Source organism: Stegodyphus dumicola, chromosome 2 (assembly GCF_044657685.1).
Source record: "Stegodyphus dumicola isolate Sdum_Otavi_A_Nest chromosome 2, ASM4465768v1".
NCBI classification, from domain to species: Eukaryota; Metazoa; Arthropoda; class Arachnida; order Araneae; family Eresidae; genus Stegodyphus; species Stegodyphus dumicola.
Window position 1 is genome coordinate 30,458,868 of NC_140769.1, and position 24,712 is coordinate 30,483,579.

At 32.3% G+C, this 24,712-nt stretch overlaps 1 protein-coding gene across 1 annotated transcript in view; it reads left to right on the forward strand.

The window, feature by feature from the left end:
- LOC118194750 (uncharacterized) overlaps positions 1 to 24,712 on the forward strand; it is a 631,198-nt gene that overhangs the window by 559,212 nt on the left and 47,274 nt on the right. Inside the window, exons 17-20 of the mRNA XM_085810543.1 lie at positions 1,475 to 1,711; positions 10,318 to 10,463; positions 15,929 to 16,204; positions 23,600 to 23,914. Of these exons, the coding sequence (XP_085666669.1) occupies positions 1,475 to 1,711; positions 10,318 to 10,463; positions 15,929 to 16,204; positions 23,600 to 23,914 (974 nt within the window). The remainder of the gene's footprint in view (positions 1 to 1,474; positions 1,712 to 10,317; positions 10,464 to 15,928; positions 16,205 to 23,599; positions 23,915 to 24,712) is intronic.

The window sequence follows — 24,712 nt, forward strand, 5'->3', positions numbered from 1 at the left end:
AAAACTTAATAATCTCTGCAGTGACGCCTGAACTAAACTGTGATGGGAAAATAATCAATCCTCATCTGGATATGACAGGCGCATTCTCGTACCCTCTCTACCGTAATCATGCTTAAAAGATAAAGAAAATAAATTATTAGACACATGCAGATATTTATAATATAATTATTAGCGCATCCAATTAGCAATTTAAAAATATCTATTCAGATTCGAAGTGAAGGCATACATCATTATTCAAGTTTTCTGTCCTGGAAAAACTAACTGTCACTTATTGATCTATGCACACCTATTTTGCTACATCTTTCAAATCTTCCGAAATCCCGATGAATAATCCGTGTATCTTGTTTTTCCTTTATACATAATTAATATGCCAGAATGCTAATGACGTCAATGCTGATAGGGTATTTTTAATGCATTAAAAAATTAAAAAGATTTTTCAACTGCTATCAATTATAAGCTAAAGAAAATGCTTTATTAAAAGTTTTGCAGTATCTGATTTCGGGGTGGTTTAATTTTCCAAACTGTATTTCGTGCAAGAACCTGCATTAAATAACAGGCACGAAATCTTGATTATACAAGCCACCTATTTAAGACATAAACTGATCATCCAAAGTATAGTTCGTTCTTTAAAAACGTATAAAAATGTCTGATGTGGACACCGCATGACTTCCTTGTACGGCCTATTAAATTATACACCTTTTTTGCTGCACTTCATTTAAATTTATTTCGTCGAATTTCATTAGAGATATATTTCTCATTCAATCAATTCAGTTCTCACTTCGCAAGAAAACAAAAAATACACAAGAACTCAAAACATCCTCATTAAAAAATGAGAAATAAAGAAAACCTGAAACACCAAATACAGATTAGGACAGTTAAAAAGATATTTTTGCGATTAAAATTGGAGTTCCTACTCCAAAACAAGCAATTATTCCAATGGGCAGAAAGTCAAAGCTTTCGGTGCACACAAAATTTTAACTTGAATTTTGGTTCCACTGGGCAAAAAGACATTTCAGTTAGCTCACCAACAGATTTAATTTACTGTATTACTAAGAATTTCAAATGAAAACAAAAAAGAGCCCTTTATTCCGTCCGTAAGTACAACACTGACCTACTGAGCAACTTCCGACCTGAACTTAAATGAACATACTTTATGTTACATTTAATCCAGTACTAAATATTTTTAAAGTATTTCATGCAAGGTTCAAGTCATATAACTCAGAGGTACAGATGTCATGCAAAAAAAGTCATTCAACTGGATTCAAAATCGGTCAAAATTGGTATTTTTGTTGAAATTATGATACCCAAAATTTTTCGCCACTACAATACTTCTTTTATTTCGAACAGGGAAGTAAAACTGGGAAACTTTCTGAGATAAAAATGTTTGTAACAAAGCAATTTTTTAATTCACATATTTCAAAATAAATTTTATGTTAAAACCAATCAAATTAAAGACTTTAGATTTTACCTTCAGTCCTAACAGGTCGTTTGGCAAGCTTCCGATCCAAGCCAGGGCGACTTATTGGTGAATCAACATCGATATCCACTGAGAGCAGTGCAGACTCAGCCACACCTCTGAACAAAGGTTTGCCTTTATTGCAAAGAGTGCGGATGCTAGGGGAGCAAGAAAGAAGAGCAGCAGCAACTCAAGGGGCAGCTCCAACCTCCCCCCAAAATGGCGCCAATGCACCCTCAGAAATAATTGGGGAAGGTAGGTGAAAAACAACAAGTACAGAAAGGCGTAGTACGTTTCCATTAAGAGAATAATTTAATTATGTCCGCAAAATTAAACAAAAAAATAACCAAAGTTTTGATGTTTTTTGTTTTTATTTTGTTCATTAAATCCTATGGAAGTCGTTAATTAATTTTACTCTGCCTAACGTAGTAATATTAGAAAAGAATGTTTTTGGAGGCTGTTATTTTGATTTTACCTAAAGGAACAAGCGAAAGAAATCTTTACCAATATGTTTTACTCTTGTTATTGATAAAATATTACCTTGCATAACTAAAATTATGCACAAAAAATGTATGCTTAAAGTATTCTATTGTCAATCGGTATTACTTCGGTGATCACCGGTTCTTGCTCTGAATGTTGCTAAGTACCAAGGATGTGAGAAAATCACATCCTTGGTACTTAGCAACATTCACATTCTCGTAATTTCGTGGTTGTGCCTGTCAGTCCTTCCTGTCTTATTTTTTTTTTTTTTTTAAATTTCATAGTGGCTGTTTCCTGTGGACACTCTGAGTAACATTTTTGTTAATGAGATGGCTAAATCACTGATTGTCGCCGTCGTTCCTAATGAATGTTTCTGTGCATTACAGCCGACAATACCGCAGCAAAAACATCGCAAACGAAAGCATCGCGGAGAAAACAACGCAAGGCGAAAACCTTGTGGTACAAAGCATCGTGGGAGAAAGAAATCAAAAAGAAAACATCACAGTTCTCAAACATCGAAATTAAAGCAGTTCAGAAGCTTCGCAGTTTAAAAACGTCGTCGTCGAAAATATTGTGGTAACACATAAAGCACCTACAAATCATCGCATCACCATAGCATTGCACACATGTGTTTTTGAGGTTTTAAAAGTTTCAAATGCATATTCGCATAAAGATTTGTAAGAGCAAGAAATGTTAGCGATACGGACGGAAACAAGCAAGAATAAACGGAAACAAAACAAGGTATAATTTTCACCAAAACAATATCAGATTAACAAACATGAAAAAAAGTAATTTGATAATTAATTAAGCAATTTTTCGAGGTAACCTCATGCAGTTATTTATCTTCCTTTTTCTAAATAATTTTTAGGCTGTATTTTTCATGAAAAAATATGAGTAAAACTTTATAAAAACGATTAATTTATTAATGACCTTTGTTAATCAACTATGTAAATTTAAAATTAAATGCTACGAGTTGCATTAATTTTCTCTACCCATTTTTAGTTTTTAAATGCTTAAGTTTCCTTCTTACTTTTTCAACAAATATTTATTAGTTCACTGAAAAATATGAAATAAGAAGTAAAAATATCCCTTTTTCTTTCTTGTGTTTCCATGATGCGAAAATGTGTTTACAGCTTTTAAAACCTCAAAAATGCATGTGTGCGATGTTATCGTCATGCAATGATTAGTAGGCACTTTATTTTTTTACCACGATATTTTTTGACAACCATGTTTTTAAACTGCAAAGTTTTTGAGCCTCTTTATTTTCGATGACGGTATCTTGTACCACGATGTTTTCTCTTTGCCTCTTTTTCTCCCACGATGCGACTCCATGACGGTTTCACCTTGCGTTGTTTTCTCCGTAACGTTTTCATCCGCGATGTTTTCGGCGAACATCGTTTCAGAATAGGTACAGCTGTTTGGAAAAAAAACGTTTGATAAGTTTTAATCCAATTATATCTTCCTTAAGCTCATCAACAACTTTCAGAAGCAGCCTGATGGATAGATTTGAGAAGTATTTATTGCTCATTATCCATTAAAGCAAGCTAATTAAAATGATTTGAATTCCTTAGTGAAAACGCCATCAGTGAAAGTTTTTGAACTTGTTTCGTGAATTATACTGCATTTTGTTCTTCGTCAATTTAGTAAACCATTACGGTCGAACGCGCGAAACTGATCTGGCACCTTATCTTATTACACCTCTATTATGCATTACTAAACTTTTTATTTTCAATTCACCCTTTTTGGTGGGAATTTTCAGTCCGTTCAATTGTCAATATTAATACTCTTAAAAACCGATTGCTTGGGCAGAGTTTTTCCCAATACAAAATTTTAATATTAATAAGAGTTTCAATAAATATCTCAAAAATTTTAGATATGAGCATGTATAAATTTAAATATATTGATATCTTAAGTTTATTTATACTCAAAATAAAATTGGCAAGTTTTGAAATTCTTTTATATTGAGATAATTTTACCAACTATTCATTTCACATTAAATCAATTAAATCATACTTAAGTGTGTTATGTAAATGAAGAGACTAATTAAAATAACAAATAATAGAAATTATCATGTAATCAAATTTGCTTCAATTTCTGCTTTACAGAATCTGTTTTTCAATATGGTTTCAATTTATCTGTTATAGAATGTCTGTTTCTGAAAAGCTTTGAAGTCACTGCCTAAAAACACTTAATTTCATCTTAAGTCAGATAACCAGTGTTTCAGGCTGTACTGTGAATTGACCAAAGTATAATTAAAAGAAAATTACCCAAACTATGATGTCATTAAATTTCTTAAAATTTATTAAGGTTATTAAAGTTATCCAATTTGTGCGTTACGAAGCGTATTTTTATGATGCGTTTTGAAGTTATTGCTTTAAAACGCTTTTTCACTTTAAATCTATTAAATGGTGTTTTAATTCAAATTTATTCTCCTATGAAAGAATTAAATTCTAATTAAAGCAAGCTAATTAAATTTGAGTTCGATTTCTTCGAACCTCTCTTACTGTTAAAGAACATTCTAATTATTTTTTTTAATATTAGACTATTATTTATTTAAATTTGTTTATGGTAATGTATCGCAGAATGTGAAAAGGGAGAGTTTCAAAAATTTAAAATAATATGTTCCGATTACAAGCAGTGTGAATAACAAACTTAAATTCATTTATTTTAATTACATTTGGTTAGTAAGAAATTTTCATCGTAAAGTGTAAACATTGTTTAGCTACCTTATTCTTATATTACTAAGAAATATATCATATGTCATGCTATTCCATTTATTTATACATACCACTCGCTTCAATTTAACAACTTCACTGCACTACTGGATATGTTTTGCTTATAGTTTGCTTAACATCGATTTCTCAGCTCTTCGCTGTATCTTTCAAATATTCTTTAAGAGAACTGTGAAATTTAGAAGGCAAAAATGTCGCAGAAAGTTATAAAACAGGCAAACATGGAATAAACAAAGTAATAATACATTCTTCTAAAAGATTTCTTTATTGAAAAAAAAATAAAACACAATATTTACATGATGAAGTCAAAATATTTATTTTGTTCCAGGGAAAAAGTGAAAGTATCTGAAAGCAGCAATAAATCAGTTAAAAAGCACTACTTACCTGGATCAACTCTTACTCTGCTGAAATTCAGACTTGAAATCTGTTGAAATTCAGGCCGCAACTTTTTTTTTTTTAATTCAGGAGGAAAACATCAAATAAAAAAGATTTCTATTTGCGAAAAATCAGGAAAATGAAAAAAAATCTGACAGTTTTCAGAATTCATATTACACTCAAACGGCCCTTCTTTTTAAATATTTAAAAACAACATATCTTTAGAATTTCCAATAGGCAGTCTGGCGCGCTGGAGATAAAAATATTTTTCCCCAGTACAGTGTTGCCACTGCTAGCTTTGAAACTGTGTTTTTTAATTAAAAATTCGTCAAAGTTTTACAAAATGTGAAATAGACAAAAAAAAAAAAAAAATTCGGAATTACAGATGGCCATACTCGAGTGGAGGACTACGTTATTCAAAATTTGATGGTTCCATGTACTGTTGTTTTCACAATGCGAGAAACATACATACATACATACATATTCATACAGATTCTTTATTATTTAATTTCTTTAAATATAATGCAGGGCGATAATATTTGGAGGCAAGAATTTGAAAAGTGAAACGGACATTTATAGTGAACCGACACAAAATGCCATTTCTAGACTAATAACCCTTCTGGGCTAACGCTCTTTTGGGCTAATAATTTTTATATGTTTGGGACAATTCTGCCACATTTCAATGACTTTAGAAATTTACATTTCTTAGAAAAACCATCATCTTTACCAAATCAGGTAAAAGTTATCTCAAGTCAAAGTCACAACATTATTTCATCATCTAAATAAAACAAAATTTTGAATTAAAAAAAATCTGAAAGGTTTCAGATTTTAAATTACGTCCAAAGGAGCGTTTTTTTATTAAATATCACGTTCTTCGCACTTGAACTATAAAATTCAGTTCAGCAGCAATATCGCAAATAGTTTTAAAATGAGCATATCTTTAGAATTTCCGATACAGAGACTCGTACGCTAGAGATAAAAATGTTTTTCCTGTACAACGTTGCCATTGCTCACATTGAAATCCTTAATAAACAAATAAAAAAAATTCCAAATTTCAAATTTGGGCTTCCACATGCCCATATTTGCATGTAGTATATGATTAAGATTACGTCATTCAAATTTCGATGGCTCTAGGTACCGTTGTTTTATCACAATGCGAGAAATACACATGCATTTATGCAGATTTTTCATTATTTAATTTCTTCAAATATAATGCTGGACTCTAACATTTCGTGGCAACAGTTTGAAAAGTGAAACGGACATTTTTAGTGAACCAACGCAAAATCGCAAAACGAAAACAATAGTCTTTCAGGAACAAAGCCCCTTTGAACTAGTAATTATGGAAGAAAATAAACGGTCATTGCTTTTGTAAATTGGCCAGCCAAAATATTATTATTCTTCCCTTTTGTACATAAAAACTCGCATATTATTATAATATATTTTAATGTAATTTACATCGCTTCTACTTAAAAGTTTTAAAACTGAAGTTAAATATTCTCGCACGTTTTTAATTTCAGGTACCTTAGTTCTTTAGAATATTATTTATGCTAGAACATTTTCTAGTAAATGAAAAAAGTGTCTAATCACTCTACTGTTAAGCTGAATCTTAAATTAGGTTAATGACCGAAACTTAAGTAGGCATCCTCATTAATAATAATGACTACCTCTTTAACTTTTCGGCGAAAAGATAAATATTTTTCCGACGCAAACAGACACGACCTAATTAGTTATTAAGCTTTTAAATATTTTTTACGTAAAACCATTTTCAAGAAGAAATTAAGTACAACTTTCTAAGAAATAACTTAATATGTGGCTAAAATTTAAAAATATAATTAAAGGCTACGAAAAGGCAGCAATAAAATTAATATTTTTTCTTTATTTTATGAAGTATGGTTTTTATAGATAAATTAGATATTTTTTTATTTAATTTATTGACTTATTTTGGCTTATAAATTTTTATTTCATCTTTATAACACATCTGGTTGCTATGATATAAATATATCAAAATACATTGTTTCAATTAATAAAAGATGTTTGTACCTCTGTATATTTACGTACTAATTGAATAGTTTTTTATTTTATAAATATGCATTAATAATATAATTGATAACATTAAAGCGTTAAAGTACTTTATATAAATTGGTAATTAATAGCATTAAAGTAGACCAAAGCGCATTCCACTATTAGCCCAAAGGGCCAATTTGACCGGAAGAGCTATTAATTTTGTTTTGCATTTTGCGTCGTTCACTATAAAACGGCGATTCAATTTTCAAAGTGTTGCCACCAAATATTACAGCCCTGCATTATGTTTTAAGAAACTAAATAATGAAGAATGTGAATGAATGTATGTATGTTTATGGTTTAAGTGCGAAGAACATGATATTTAATTAATAAAGGTAACACACAAAACTTTAAAAAAAACGGCCCTTTGGTTGTAATATAAAATCTGAAAACATTCACTTTTTTTTTAATCATAAAACGTTCAAGCAAGAAAGGAGCATGAAGTTATAAGGTTTTTAAAGAACGATGATCTGAAATGAAGTATTCAACTCGTTCACAAAGTTTTATGACTAATATTTTAACTAATTCCTACCATAGGTAATTTATAGCTTTTATTGCTGTGACATCTCAATTTGTTTTTCCTAAAATATCGTCTGCTAACGGACGGAATTTTCTATGCAGTATGTCTAATGCTTACGATGATCATATCCAATTTTTCATCGGTACAGGCGATTTCGTGATGAAAGCAAAGCTGTTGATAATGAATCCAGGAGTGGTCGCCCTTCGCAGTCTCTAAAGGATCCGAACATTGGAAGCGTTCCACAGTTGCTGCTGAAAAATTGTTATCTATCTCTTCGAATAATGAGTAAAAATGCATCTCATAAAATTATCTGAGAAAATCTTGAAAAAAGAAAACATTGCTCTGGATTTTTGCTAACCGACAATGCGTCGTCAAACAATTATATTATCGTCAGTCTCTAACAAACAATACTCAAAATTCTAAACCACTTGTCTTATTCACCAGATATAGCAGCTGCAGAATGCATTATCTTTCAAAAAATGAAGCATCATTTCATTACTTTTATAGCATTGAAGAGATTTAGAAATGCGTAACCAGACTTGAAGAACATGCTAAAAGATAAGTTCTACGAAGGATTCAAGTACATGAATGAACGTGACTATATATGAAACTGTGTGAAATCCAGTGGCTCCCAACCTGCAAAGAGCCATCGTTTAATCAGAGGTACGCGAAAAAATGATCATTATATGATAGAAAAGATTAAGAATTACGAGGAATGCCAGTAAAAAAGGGCCATTAAATAAAAAGGTACACAACTGCGAGGATTTCCGATGTGACAGTTCCTGGCCAAAATGTATAGAAAAGGATAATATTAGTTGTAACTAGCCCTATCTTCACATACACTGGTATAATAAATTAAGAGAATTTGCATATTTGGTCTACGATCTCCAGAACTACTGGACAGATTTAAATAAAATTTGGTGTGAACATAGACTGATACAATACAAACAAAATAAACATTCAACAGTTGTAATAGATACACATGTTCGTGTGTAACACTCATGGAAATCTGAAGGTCTGAAACAGCGGTTGCAGAAGACACGAAAGAAATGGGTTAATAGGGGGTATGATCCGCTCTTACAACCATACAGGCCTCGCAGCGTGATGTCATACTGGAAATAAGGCAGCTTATCAGTGCATGTGGCAATTAGTCCCACTCATTCAGCAACGCTGTTTTCAATTCCTGGATGGCTCTCGGAGGAGTGTTACGAGTTGTAATTGCCCTCCAAAGAGCGTCCCAGATATGCTGTATAGGGATGAGGTTTGGAGACCTGGCTGGCCAATCCATCTGGCGAATATCCTCACTCTCGAGAAATTCATCGACCAGAAAAACTCTATGTGTCCTCGCGTTACCGTCCTGTAAGATGAACTCTGGGCCCACTGCACCCCGGAAAAGGCGAACATAGGGCTCCAAGACCTCATCCCTATACTTCACACCAGTCACAGAGCCTCTATCAAAGACATGGAGAGGTGTGCGGGCATCCAACATGATGCCTACCCAGACCATTACACCACCACCGCCATAATTGTTGATTTCGCAGACGTTGGAGGGTAGTTAGCGGGTCTCTGACTCTCGCCATATGAAAGTACGGCAAAAACGGTGTTTAGGCTAAAACGGGACTCGTCGGTGAATAGAACTGTCGCCCATTGCTCCGTACTCCAATCACTATGCTACCTGCACCATGCTAATCGGACTCTCCTATCCGTAGAAGTGAGCGGGACGTAAACTGCGGGTCTTCTGGTAAACAAGCCTCTCTCATTCAGTCTTTCGGAAACAGGCACCCTTGTTACACGGGTTACTATGGCTGCGTACAGGTCCCGAGAGAGCTAAGAAGCTGTAGCTCCTCTATTACGCATCGCTAAAATGGACAAATAGCAATCTTCTCTGGCTGTCGTGGCTCTTCGACGAACTTGCCCAAGCTTTATCTCGATGAATCTAGTATCCTGGAACTGGTTCCATAGGTTATGCACGACGCTGGGCGTTAAATTAAACTCTCTGCATATCTGGACTTGCGATTGGCCTGCCTCTAGCCTCCGATTCGCCACCTCATTCCATCAACTGCAAGGTAACACCGAGAAATTCGCCGAGGTGTACTAGCAAACGCAATTTGTATTGCACCCACCTGCAATTTGTACTGCATTACACGCGCTTATAAAGCATGTTTTTCTGCTGACTCCGCCTATACACACGTGTACTCTTACGTATTTGCCGTACAAAATTTGCATTTTTATCTAGAAGCATCGATTTTTCCTTCAGTTCTTTTCATGCAATTCGATAAAATATGCAAATTCTCTTAATTTATTTCACCAGTGTATATAACATTGTTCGAGCCCTTACTCATCGCATGTAGCCATCCCTTCTATGCTCTGTTATCAAGAATCGTTGAAAACACTTGGCAGCCAATTATATTTTCAGTAATCGGAAGAATCACGAAGTTAGTTACGCATTTCTCTTTCTTTACAATTCTCATATTCAAACCATTCTGAGTGTACACTTTTGATTTAAACTAGTTTCTAATCTATTGAAAGTTATAAATATAAAGTGCTTTTCTAAGAAACCTTTTATATGATTAAAATGTTTGTCTTCGCGCAGACCTGAAATTATCGTAAATAAAATTGCCAATTGCACCTCTATTCAAATAAGTGATTATCATTTATTCTTACGTACCTCATTTTAGTTTTACTTTTTATAGGTCTGCCCTTTTTGGAAAGACTTAAACTGCTGCGAGCGAAGGAACAAGCTCAGGCAGCGGCTGCTGGTAACGGAAAACAAACTTCACCAAAAAATGATCGAAATGCTAAACCTGGGCAGTCCACTCTCAAAGTAGAAACTCAACAGGTAAACTTCCCAATGTTAACATATTTTTTTTTAACTTTTAATCAGATTTAGTTATAACCCCTACACTTATTTACATTTACTTCCCTGCACTATGTACTTCTCTATTTATGCGCACAAGCAGTTTAATTACTGCTGATTCCAGCCGACCAGGTGGTATAGTGGTTAGGGGAGCTTACTACGGTAGCGAACGGCTCAGATTCGAATCGTGGAGAAGGCATGGATGTTTGTAAATGTAAAGTGTCTTTGCGGCATAGGGGCACTCTATATATATAGCAAGCAGAAAGTCCTTTCGAGTGGTTAGTGGTAGGGGAAAAATGTGGAAGACCCTCGAACCCTTTCCCCAGGGGTGCTCTCCATCAACATTGGGGGCGAAACTGAGCGAAGTCGTACTGTCACTTGTATGGTCAGGTCTCTTGCCAAAGTAAGGCGCAATCTTGCACTCCTTGCCGCTGGTTATCATAAATTAAGGAAAAATCACAAAAATAGCAATAACTCCCTCAAAAATAAGCCAAACCGCGTAAAATTTGAATATGTTGCCAAGTAAGAGTAGCTGAGTAAACCTCCAATATGCAAATTAGTGCCGCTGCACTCGGAATTCTGCGAGGAGCATAAAAGTCCATGTTTGAGAGCAAGCCCACATATTTCATTGTGATAGTGACATCAGAAATCTGAGATAGCCAATTCGTAACAATGATCTCCAGGCATCATTTGCCTACAGAACTACGATAGATTGGGAGACTAGAGGCAGTACAAAGTCAAACAGAAGTGGCCAGATGGCTAAATGTGAGTCCTTCTGTGGTTCATAGACTTTGAAGGCAATTTTAAATCACAGTTTCGGCACCTAGGAAGTTCAGCCAAGGACGGCCAACTGCTATGACGAGCGCCGGTGACCGATATTTGACATTATGTGCACTCAGGAATAGAAACGCTACTCTGACTCTTCTTAGATCCTCCCTTGCTGCAGCCACCAGAAGGTTGGTGTCAACGTCAACTGTGCGTAGAAGGCTTCACGAAGGGGGTCTGTATGCGAGGCGAACAACCATTTGCTTGCTTCTCAAGCCACGCCATAGGAGGGGCCGTTTGCAGTGGACACGACAACATGTCCACTGGACGCCTGAGCAATGGAGGGCTATTCTCTTTACGGATGAGTCCAGGTTTAGTCTAGAACGCGATAGTAGGCGTTATTTGATGTGTAGAGAACCTGGTACCCGTTATCTTCCGTCAAATATCCGTGAAAGAGATGCACACGGAAGAGGGAGTGTCCATATACCGGGGTAATGGGTGATGCTTTCCTGTTACAGGACGACAATGCAAGACCACACAGGGCTCGCATCGTATATGATTATCTTCAACAGGAAACAATTATGCGCATGGAGTGGCCAGCTCGATCTCCGGACTTGAGTCCTATCGAGCCCGTTTGGGATGCTTTAGGGAGACGTCTAGCTGCTCTCAATCCGCCCCCCTTATACCCTTGCCGCGCTTGCAACTGCTTTGCAAGAGCAATGGCTCTCGCTTCCTATGAAACTGATAGACTACATAATTGAAAGCATCACACATCTCTGAATGAGCTGTATTGCTTCTAGAGGCGATTATATTGCATATTAAAGGTACTTTTACTATAGCAAACTGACATCTTTGATTTGTTCATTTTATACATGTGCTAATTTCTATATTAAAGTAATTGTCTGGTAATTTCTTTTTATGCTATTTGATACTTTACTATGTGTTGTATATTGTGGGTAAGTTTCATAAAATTCTACGTGTAACTTTTTCAGTAATCGTGTTTTCTGTGATTTTTCCTTAATTTATGATAATCAGTGTAATTATGTTACCAAATTATCTTTATTTCAACACATCATTTTAAAATTATGAAAAAAATGGTTTCTGATTTCTGCGCATTTTTGAAATATTTTAGCATTTAAAAGAGGCTTCTGTTTCTTCTTTACAATTTGATGTTTTTCCAATTCTTCGATAATTGATGTCAGAGTTATTCTCTGAATTTTCGTATCAGACATGAAATTATTTTTTATACAGGCTTTAATTATCTGAATGCAAAATCTGAATTGAAAGGAAAATTTAAGTTTTACAGCATGATTTCACTCTGTTGCAAATTAGACTTTCAGAAAGCTCACTTGCTTAACATAAGTGTCTTCTTCGAATTCATGATTAAACATTTTGAATTATTTAGTTTCACTGCGATATTATTTTGATTCAGAAATTTTATGTATTTTAAAATAAAGTATGAATCTTCAGTGCTTACGAAAGAGTTCTTGCGTTAGTCACATGATTTCGAAAGTAACATTTAAAATAATTGGGTTTACGGAAATATTTTTGTCACTCTGATCAACATATATCTCTTGAAAGTGTTTTCCCTGTGTGACTACCATTAAATCTATTTTTATATTTTTCTTCTAATTATAACTATATGATTGAAAATTGGACTATTTTGCAAAAATGTTTCTTTTAGCGTCAACTACTTTTATGCCCACATTACAGGCGTTTCTTAAAGGGGAAAGCTGTGCTATGCTTTAGATACAAACATTCCAGCATTAGAAATATTCAAAAAAGAAGACTTTATTCTTAAAACCGTTACTTACGCGTTAATACAATGTTGCTCCAATACAAAATTTAAAAATTTTCAAATTAAATCAAAACACACTGTAAGCCTTCTATGCTAATTTTTTAATTTCTAATTAAATTGCTTCCATAAAAGTATTTAAGTAATGTATAACGTAAAGAAATTGATATCATTTAAGTACTGCCTAGTATTTTTTCCCTTCTTAAAGAACGATCTCGATTATTTCGAATATAGTCCGAACTTTAAGCCTCACTTTATTACATAAGTTATAAAATAATATTTCAAATCAAATTTAAGACTGTTAAAAGAATTGCTTTTTCGAAATCCATTACAAATGAAACTGAATTAGTTTTTAATCAAGCATGTAATAATCATTCAACAAGGTAAATAACAAAAAGAAAAATTTTTATCAATATTTACTTTCATAAATTTTTATCATTATTTAAAAAATATCAAAATTTTCATTTTTGTTTGAAAGCATATTGAAAAACTTATACATTTTTCTTTTTATTTAATAAATAAGATAAAATTAAAAACGTAAGTTGGTTTAGCACAGATAAAAAGTATCTTAACTACTACTCAAGGCCTACCAGGGGCCGAGCGGTAAAAGCCACCGAACACTGGTAGTTCGATCTGGGTTTCGAGTCCCGGCGAACGGGCTAGCTGCATGGGTGTTTTCGTGGTTTTCTCCACGTGTAACGTGGATACGAGCCAGTTTACCTTAAAAAGACCTTCACGGGACATCCCTATCTTTCCGTGCAGTGCCTAAGGGCGCAATTCGTAATATGTAATATATATATACACTATTCAACAGCTATTTTTTGCTTTTTCTTGATAGCAAGCAAATAAATAAATAAAACAAGAGTAAGCAAAATAAATAAAAGAAGTCATCTGAAAGGATTCAGATTTTCCCTTCTCATTAGTAGATTTATTTAGGTTTGTGATGCTCTCGCTGAGCATCTTAATCTACCAATCTAGTCTTGAATTCACACCTGCTAAAACAGTTTTTTTGCCTCTTTAGCTTCACATCGCTTTCCTCGCATTTACGTCACATGAAACTCAGGTGCAAATTCATAAAATATTCAAAAACAGGATAATCTTTCAAATTTCTGATCAAGTGTTAGGAGTTGGTGTACATTTTTTCATATTTCCTATATTATTTTTTTTAACTAGTCGCCCTAGCGGTCGCCTAAAAATGTTATCCTAAAAAAAGGAAAAATTATATAAGGATTTTAGTGAACCCATCTAGTGCTATGAAATACTAAAAATATTTAGTATTTCTAACTAAATTAGATTTCTAACTAGATTTAAATGCATTTTTATTTAAATCAATTAAATTAAAAAATAGAAAAATATTTTTTAAGAACTGTATTTATTGCTTTTCAATCACTTTGTTTTTTACTCAATAACAAAAAGATTAAATTTCAAAGTTAAATATCTTATACGTTACTGAATCGTAACACCCTGGATCGTGGATATAATAAGTATCCTAATTGAGGCAGTGGCAACACATTGCTTTCAAACAGTCAAATTTGGGGATTAAAACTGAAATATTAGTAGCTTACATTTTAACTAATGGCAGCAGCTTGGCACGCTGGAGATAAAAATGATTTATTTCGAATGGTATTGCCACTTCTCTTTTTCAAATCACTGAGTGCGCTAAATAAAAATTCGTTACATTTGTGCAAAATGGAAATTAAATCAGAAAAAAATTCGAAAGTAAAAATTCAGATTTCAAAGTGCTCATGTTCGGGTAAGAGTGTATTAAAAATTCAGTGGCTGTGGGTGCCGTCGATTTTCCGAAGTGTAAGAAACATACATACATACATAAGCACCTAGTTTTAGTTATTTAATTTTTTTTAAATAATGCATGGAAATAACGTTTGGTAACAAAACTTTGAAAAGTGATTCGCACATAAAAGTGATAGGTATAAAATGTGTGTTTCGTGGCTAATAGCACCTCTTGTGATAATAAATAAATAAAACAAGAATGCAACTAAATATCTATTATTTAATCATGAAATTTACAACTAATTCAAGAAACATTTTTGTTAAAATTCAACTGTATTCGCATAAATCTCGTTTAGAATAAAATATATATCTAGAAGGTATGTTATATAATATTCTCAAAATGTTTCCTGTGCAGATTTTTAGACATCGCCGAAACTCTATTAAAGAAACAATGCTTCATTATGATCAAGATTCTCTTACTTTGCTTTCATGTTATTAGTTATATCTAAAATTCTAATCAACAATTGTATCTCTATCAAACCTAAATATAATTTAATCCTATCAGTTAGAGCTTAAGAGCTGCAGACAGCTTATGTATAATTACAAAATTGTCATAAAACTACTTTTTAAGCTACGTTTACCTGCTGATAGTCAAAGCTGAAGCTGTCTTCTCGCCCACTTGATTTATGTAATTCAATAAAACAAAAAAGGAATCGTTAAATAGTTAATTATGAAATTTAAGAACATTAAAAAATATGCAATTCAGTCAGAAGATAATGATTTAAAAGTTTACTAGTTCAATTAATTGGGGGGAAAAAGTCAAACTTAAATTAATTCAGTATGGTTTCGCTATTGGAAAAAATTTTATAAATTATAATTTTACATAAGAGCAAGAAATACCTTACATAAATAGATAAAGTACATTAAAAGAAACAATAATGTATGCTTATGTAATGGAATGCAATTCTTCTGATGGATATTTTTTTAACTGACTACAGCATTTTACTTCATCCCCCCTTCAATTTAGTAAATGGAGTTTTTTCTATTATTCTTAAGTAATTTTATTTTTGAATACATTTCCAAAATGAAATATGAAATAGCTTTGATATCTTAGGCATTTACATTATGTTGTTTTATTCAAAATATTTCTGCACAGAAGCCATCATTGTCACCCAAATCAAAGCATAACCCATTCTCATCATTGCTCACATCTGCCATCCCAGCCGTGTCGACATCTCCAAAACTCTTACCAAAAGTTCCCTCTCCAAAAAAAGAAACAATATCGGATGGAAAACGTTCTCCTGTGGGTTTAAAAGCTCGAATCCCGGAGTTCTCAACAGAATTACCGCTTTTGAAGAAAGTGCTTTTGATGAAGATGATGGAGGACAAGAAAACGGATGGCTCAAATAATGCAACGCAAGCCGATATTCAGGTAACAGAATATATTTTGATAACACTAAAACCAAAGTATAGTTAAATTATATGTTTTCAATGTTTTATAGGTCTAAATATCCTTTCATTTTAAGTTAAATTGTTCGATTTGTATGCGACTACAGAACTAGTATATTCATTTATTTTAATTAAGAAAACAAATACAAATTTCCTTGTGTTCCACGAAGTAATCCACGAGGCTTACAGATGTAAGTTAATAGCTCACAATGCAAGGAGATACAATTCAACAGTAAAAGCATAATAGGTCTGGAGAAAGCAAAGAAAAAATATAAAATACAAATACTATTAAAGTAAAAATACTTAAATATACCATGAATTATTAAACTGTATTAATACTAAAAGAAAATAAAATAAACAGTAAAAGAAAATAAAATAAACATAAAAAGTAATAATTCAATAATAAAAAAATAATTAAAAATAACTCTGATACAAAGGAATAATAATACATCAATATATAACGTAATCATACATAGACAATATGCAAAATAATACAATGACACATAAAAGATTTAAATCCAATCATATAAATAATAATACTAAAAGTTCAAACAGAAAATAAAGTCGCGGAAGACTGCAAAGGCTTCGGAGCTCTTAACAAGATCATAGGAAACAGAAGGCTCGCAAACAGAGAGCTGCCCTAAAGTCACTTTAAATGCACTTCTGGCAGTCGCCTACAACCTGCAATGCAATAAAGCCACAGCATCGCCACAAGCACAGAGTCCACTATTAACAATATTGAAACGAAATAAGTTAATTCCAAAATTACTATTACCCGTCAAAGTCTGAGTAAATTTATAATCCGGTTAATAAGGATATTCAATTTGAATTTAGTTTTTTTAAACGCATAAAAAGATTGAAAACTTAAAAAAACATACAATTTATGTTATATTATTAAGTATTTTATTTTTTAAATAAGGGATTTTATTTTGTATGTATTTCTTGCCTCCCTATCTTGCAACTTGCCTTCGAGGTGCAACTGGAAGTACGTTCGGCTAGCAATCGGAAGATCTGGAATTTGAATCCCGGCGAAGGCACTAAACATTCTTGCTGCGAACAAACATCAACGTACGGAATGCTGCGAAACAAAATGCCGAATGTTTGTTAAAATCTCAAAATATATTATTAACTGCTTTATGAACAGAATCAATAAAAATCGAATCACAATAACCATTTTTTACAAAAAAATTAAATTTGACAAAGAATTTTAGAAACAAATATGGGTAATGTTTAAATCGAAGATCCCAACGTCAAACAAAACTCAGTTAACTCTCTCACGAAATAGTTTACGTAATAATATTGCAAAGTTTATCCTAAGTTGTTAACAGTTATCTTTAGTTAAAGCTACATTCCTACCCCTCCTCATTTCAGCTTACAGTTTCCTACCAGAATGTCGCGGTTAATGCAAATGAGTATGAGCGGTGTTTAAGTCGAAGTTCCACCGACTTCGTTAGAGAGCCAGAGATTCTAACTAGCGCGCGTTCTCCTTTTGGCCACACACTCTCTAAACTGTTACTACACTCGGCCGTATTTCAGGCCCTTGATAGTTTCGCCATCTTAGTTGATATTTAGTCGCCGACTGCTTAAAGATATTGATAGCTTCAGTTATATCTTTTTAGTTAAGCTTTAGTTAAGTTTTACTTCTTAATATTTATGTTCAAGCCCAAGTGGAGGCTTTGCTGTACGCTTTGAAGGAGCCATTACGTAACTTATTACCATTACGAGCCGTTACGTTTTACGTAACATCTTATCTTAAATAAAGGGTAATTAACCCTTCCTGAGTTTTACGTATCTGTTACTGAACTAAAGCGATTATTGAGTGTTCACGAGGTTCCTACACACTTAGCTGTTAGATAAAAGCTGGAACCCCACAATATAATTTTAGAGTAATCTTAATTTAATTCAAAAGTAATGTTCATTTGCGAATATCAAAACTGCTTTGTATAACTTCTCAAGAAAGTTATACAAAGCAGTTTTCAATAAAGGAACCAATTTAAAGTATTCTGCTAGATAACGCGCATGGGACCTGGGTGAATCCTCTAAAAAAAGATAGAAAATATTTTGGTTAAAATAACCTTTTGGCTGCCATTATCTGAAAGACAAAAATCGAAATTAATTTTTCTATAATCTATTAAAAATATTTAATATTTCCAAATATCTAATGCTATGCGTGGAATTTTTAAAGCGAATATCAGTATATGTGGTATTTCATGGGTGTGTTTGTATTTCTATGAAATAAGGCAAATTTTTTTAACGAATCGTGATTAATGTTTTTTTATAAAAATTAAAAGAATTTGTTTAATTCTAAATGTTTTTCATAACTTTTTAAGGTTGCTTTTTTTTTTTCAAAACTCCTTTAGAGACTTTTTAATAATTAAAAAAAAATTAAATTTATTGCAGTCTCAAAATAGCATAATGTTAATCTTTTAAAATCAGCCTGAGAATTCTCTAATTTTATTAAATTAATAAGGATTGTCTGAAAAACATTCCTTTCGTGTATTAATCATAATAAGGCTTTTGAAACGAAACTATAGTTAAAAAAAGATTAACCGTAAAGAAAATATTATCTGTACATTTTTCATCTGCTTTTCACTTTTAATTTAAAATAAATGAATAATTATACTATTACTTCACATTTTAATTCGTTTAGTTTTGTTAGATGTACGAATTATTTTTGGAACGTCTTGAACACAGCTTGATACTTTAAATTCTGGTTTAAGATTCAATAAAAGGAAGAAATTCTGTCTTTAAGAACAATAAATGGTTTTGAAAGAAAAGTAGGAAGGTTAAGCTCTTATCTCTATCCTTTACTTTTTATACATAACAAAATGGTGTTAAAAAAATTATGAACTCGTGTTAGTTTCTATCAAGGAGGTTAAAATAGTAGATGGAGTAAGCATGACGTCACAAAAATGAAGCCAACAAAATATCAACAACGTGACGTCACGACTGCTGCTCTCATACAGCCTACGGATAAGACTAAGAAACGTATTGTTAAATAAAAATTATACTGACTTGAAGAGCAAAACATCAACGTACGGAATCTCAGAAAGTTTCTTTAGGCATCATTTGCATAAAGTACCATTGAAACTTCCACTGGTCTTCTAGGTTTCACTATCCATAATATAACTTATAGTAACCATTTACACATTTTGATGCACCTAGATTTTATTAAATTTGACACAGTTATTTACAATCCTTGTGATTTTACTATGTATTAAGTAGAAAATCATTTATGTTAAATATTAAAATTGGAACGGGCGACTTATAAACATTCAAAGATGAATAGCTAACATTTGGAAAGAGCCGATTCGAATGTAAACAAAACCAACCAGTCATCTGTCTGTGCCAGCGGCCATGATAAGTCGTGACGTCATACCGTGACGTTTCCTGGCTTCAATTTCATGCACGGTACCTATGTGTTAGGTTTACTGCATTTATTCTAATCACTGATAGGTAAAATAATATTTACAAAATGCTGTTCTTATGTAAATTTAATAGTATATCTGAACAGAAAGCCAGAAAAATACATTCTTTGTTCTCAGAGTCTTTTGCAAAATAATTGAATAAGTACATATATTTATAATTTATCGATTTACTTCGTGCAGTATTTAACTATCTTACCCGTACAGAAATAAGTTAATTTTTAGCTCGAAATAACTTTAATTATTGCCTTTTTTATAATCTGTTTTTTAACCTGTCTTTAGACTACTAGGTACAGATTGAATTCTATAAGTGATTTATCCATGCGTTTTTAATTTAATTTAAACTACATTTCAGTGTAAATTACTTTCAGCTTTGTAAACAAATTCTCAGGTCTCAGATACATATCAGATAGGCTATTATACAATTTAAACTAGTTTAATTAATTTTATCGAGGCTTTAAGTCATACTAGACATTGACAGTCTAGTCTGTAATGTGTAGCATATGTGTAGTTAAGAGTTTAATTTGACAATCTTAGCATTCACTGATAGCTTAATGCATATCTCATCAATAATACTTGACTGACTGAGATAATGTTGTTATTCCATAAACAAGACGTCTCGGATTATTACTGTCATAATTATAATTACAAATATTATTGTAAGTATAACATCATTTTCTTTTCTGTCTATTAAACTTAAATCTAAATATTCGTTTTATATCAAACTATATTACTTTTTCAGCTTGAGGAAACTGTGGATTTGTTGAAAAGAAGTGGCAATCTGTAACATAATCTGTATACGCATTCAATGGCGGTGAAATGAATGTGAATTTTTTTATATTTACTCTTTTACGTTCCAAGACTTTCAGAGGAATGCGTGATTATTAATTAAAAGACATTTTTATCACACGATTTTAGCACTATTATAAAACGTATTTTCCTTAAAGCTGTCTTTCTGTTACCTTTCATTATTAGCTGATCAATGATCAACGATGTAAACTGCTAAACACTAATAGGCCCTTTATGGATTTGAATATATCATCTAATTAAACTGCCTTTGCGTACTTCCCATATCTATGCTAGAAAAACTGTAGTGCATATGTTACCGTGAAAGACCGAAATTGAAGAATGTCGACTTTCACCGGAGAATGTCAACATTCACCAAATACGTCGGTGAAAGATCGAATATTCCATTACATTCTTGTATATTCCGACCCTCACAGGTGTATGTTGACAATCACAATATGCTCTGGTGTAGGTCGAAATGGTTGACTCAAATTGGTGATACTGTACGAATACAAGTCCCTGATGTCGACCGTGGTCGTACAGATAAGCGGTTGTTGTTGGAATAGAAGACTCCGACTTCAAACGAAAATGTACTCTCAAGCAGCTTTACACACGTAATCAGTTCGTAATTTGTAAAGAAAAGTTACTTTCCGTAGATGAGATTCCTTCTCAAGTAATGTCGCTGAGAAAAGCAGCTGCAGCTAATTCGAGAAGAGGTGGGCAAGGCTATACAAATGTCATTGCAAAAGAAAGTGTTCCACAAGTAAATGCAGTTGTAAATGTAAAGGCCTCTTTTGCAATTCAAAGTGTCGTAATAGTTTAAGTTGTTGCAATAAATAAGATTTAAATCACATAATTTAGTAAGTTTTTTATTACTATTACTTTATTTTCTCATTTAGAACGTACTGTATAATTAAGTAAGTTTTTAACTTCTTTATTTTCCTTTCTCATTTTGAATGTACTGTGTGTTTTAAGTTCTTATTTTAAGTCTCAAATGAGTTTTTTTGCAACTGAATTACGGAGAAGAAAATATAACATTCACCATTAGTACATGGTGAATGTCTACATTTACCGGTGTAAGTCAGAAATAAGAGTATTTGGAAAATATTTGGACATACACCAAGCGACTACGTGAATGTTGATATTCACCGGTGAAAGTCGACATTCACCAGATTTCGGTGTTTCACCTTAACATATACATTCTACATCCCAGATTTAATATTAGTAAGTCTCATGCATCACGTATTGGTTTAATAAGTATAATATTTTATTTTTCTGATAAATTAAAACTATGCGAGAGTACAAAGTATATATGTATCTTATCAAATTATTGATTAATTTAATAAATTTATTATTATTATTAATTATCAATTTATTAAAGAATCATTTCATATGCAAAGTTTAAGAGATAGGAAAGAATGTTATTTTATTTTAGTATGCTTAAATACTTCAGCTTTAAGTTGTAATACACTAAAACAAAAATTCACATATTTAAAACAGATAATTATCTAAAAAATTGATTGCATTTTTTTAAATGAAAGTTTTAAATAGATCATTTTCAGAAGCAACAACCTTATAACAACAAGAAAATAAATATTAATAAAATAAAAAAGTTTTATGAGAATTTAATGATTTCAGTTTATGCGTGTGTCACATTTATGAATCTCAAAGAAAATGTCTTGAATTAAGCTGAATTACAGAAATATATCTATACAAATTTTTAGATACGTCTTTCCACATGTTCAATTGTGTAAATATTTTACTTACTTTTATCGCTATACTATCCAGAAATTTGTAAGCTATGCAAACAGTTTATCTTGATCAAATGCACAAATTATATTCATAACAATTCACAAAACTTAAAAATGAATAATACTTAATTCATAGGGAAAAACATTCCTTTATTTAACACCTTTAGAATTTATAAAAATAGTAACAAATGATTCCTTACTTTTCATGAAAATTATAAAACGAATTGCATAAAACGTTCAAATTATACATTTTAAATCCTAGCATATATCATTGTATGTTAAGGAACGAAGATACCAGCTAAAAACTGAAACATTAAAATGCATTTAACATATTTTGATTATTATTAAGTCCTTTTTCAGATCTGGAAAGAAAATAACACGACATTGTCATATTTTTCAACATATTTATCAAATTACTTGAAAAAAAAATCGATACTTACGCGTGAAAAGTAATCCCAGGAATCTTTTTTAAAAATCAATTTGTGCATCCATATGCAAAACAAGATGACATGCTTCAAAAAGAAAAAAACAAAATGTTGTAATGACAGATCTCCTTGCACAAGTCACAGCGACAGCAATAACATTTCACAGTTTAAGTTGGAACTTCGCTCCTTCTATTCTAACCTCCTTGGTATAAATATGTTCGTAACTTAGTTTTTCAGTTTGACTCCGGTCACTCCCCCCCCCCCTCCATTTCCGACGTACTGTTACCCAGTTCAGACTTCTCTATGTTAAGCGCCCCTGTGGCGTACTAGTCATTGAGCCAAACAACGTGGCGTTAAAAACAGTGGCAGCCCGACATAAAAAGTAATGATTGATTTTTCAGTTGCAGTTTTCTTTGCTCTTGATGAATAAGGACTTTGTTCGACCTCGAAATCGGTTGAGTTTCTATGCTAAAAATCTACGCCTAACACAGATTATTGCTTCACTTTTATGACTTATTTGAGACGTATTTCTCTTCTGTCCTGAACAGGCCTATAGTATGAATATCTTTATTTAAGTTATTATAACAGAATAAATAGTGCAATCAAGTATAACTTCAGAACCGCTGAAGGCACAAAAGAAAAATACTACCTAAAACATGAACAAATTTAAAAAGTAATAATAATATAAATAACTCTGTGATAGGTTAAGAATATGGGGCGAGAAGCACTTGAAGACTCGAATTTGGACCCTAAAAAAGCCATTCTAAAACCACAAATGTTTTCACTGAACCAGAAGTAGAGTAACAAAAAAGATCACTGAAATCGTATAAAAGCCACTGAACTTCTTTTTATACAATGCACACGAAAGAAGTGTGTGTAAACCCACAATAATTCAAAACAAACAAATATTTGCAGCAATTTATAACAGTACAAACAATGCACTCATTTATAAAAATATTACATTTTAATAAATCTTCTTTCTTTTCAATAGGGTGCGAACTCCTCTGCTGCTCAAGCTCAAGAAGATTCTAACGGTCGTGGTAGTGACAAAAATGGTGCCGACGCTAGTAATAAAAATGACAATGCGACTGCCTCGCAAGACCTAGACCCAGACCGCGTCTACCTGGAGCAGTTCTCGAGAACTCTTGGATTTCATATGTCACAATTGAGTGAAGACACTCCAAAGCCGCAACCAAGAGCACGACTCAACGCCTTATCCAACACACCTTCACCAACTAAAGAAAACGTCAATCCAGTTGACAGCTTGAAAGAACAAGATACGTCGAACAAGAAAGAAAGTAAAAGAGTTGAGTAGTTGGCGTCTTTTCTATTCATTTTTATGTAGCGATGTTAAAAATGTGGTATTTAATATTTCAGTGAAGCAAGCGTATTACAAGAAGATTGTCTTTTAAGTTACGGTGTTTAAAATTCAATTTTTCAAACGGTGGCGTTTTATATTATTATTGCTGACAGTAATGTTATGGTAGGCGGAAAAATCTGTTTTAAGATTGTATGGAGTATATAACGTGATTTTCTTCGAGCGCTGGCAGATTGTCAGTGGTAATTTGCAACTAAAGCGTTCGGTATATTTATTGATTTAAGCCTACATTTTTCAGAATGCGGTGTGCTCTTAATTTAAGGTTGAAATAAATACGAATTACATTTTTGAGTAATGACCAAGCATTCTCTTTAAAATTTTAATAAATAAAGTATTTAATTTTGTTTCTTTTCGGAGAACTTTGTTTATCTTTTAAAAAAAATCTTTTAATTGAGATAAAGTCATTAACTATCATCCATAATTATTATTTTCTCCCTTATATTGAAATAAATTCTAGTATTCAACTTTTTATGTCAAATCCAGTGTAAACTTTAAAGTTATCTGACATATAAATTTAATTTGCGCTACAAATTTGCAATACGGAGCTTAAAAGTAATCCAAAACCTTATACAGCTGTCTTTGAATAAGCAGAATCTGCATTTAAGAATTTACGTTTAAAAACTTTTATTCCATTAGGGAAATCATGTTGCTAAAATGTTTTAAGTTTATTATGTTCTAAAAATAAATGCTAGTATTTATAGCATGGTGTGGTGTATTTAATTATGG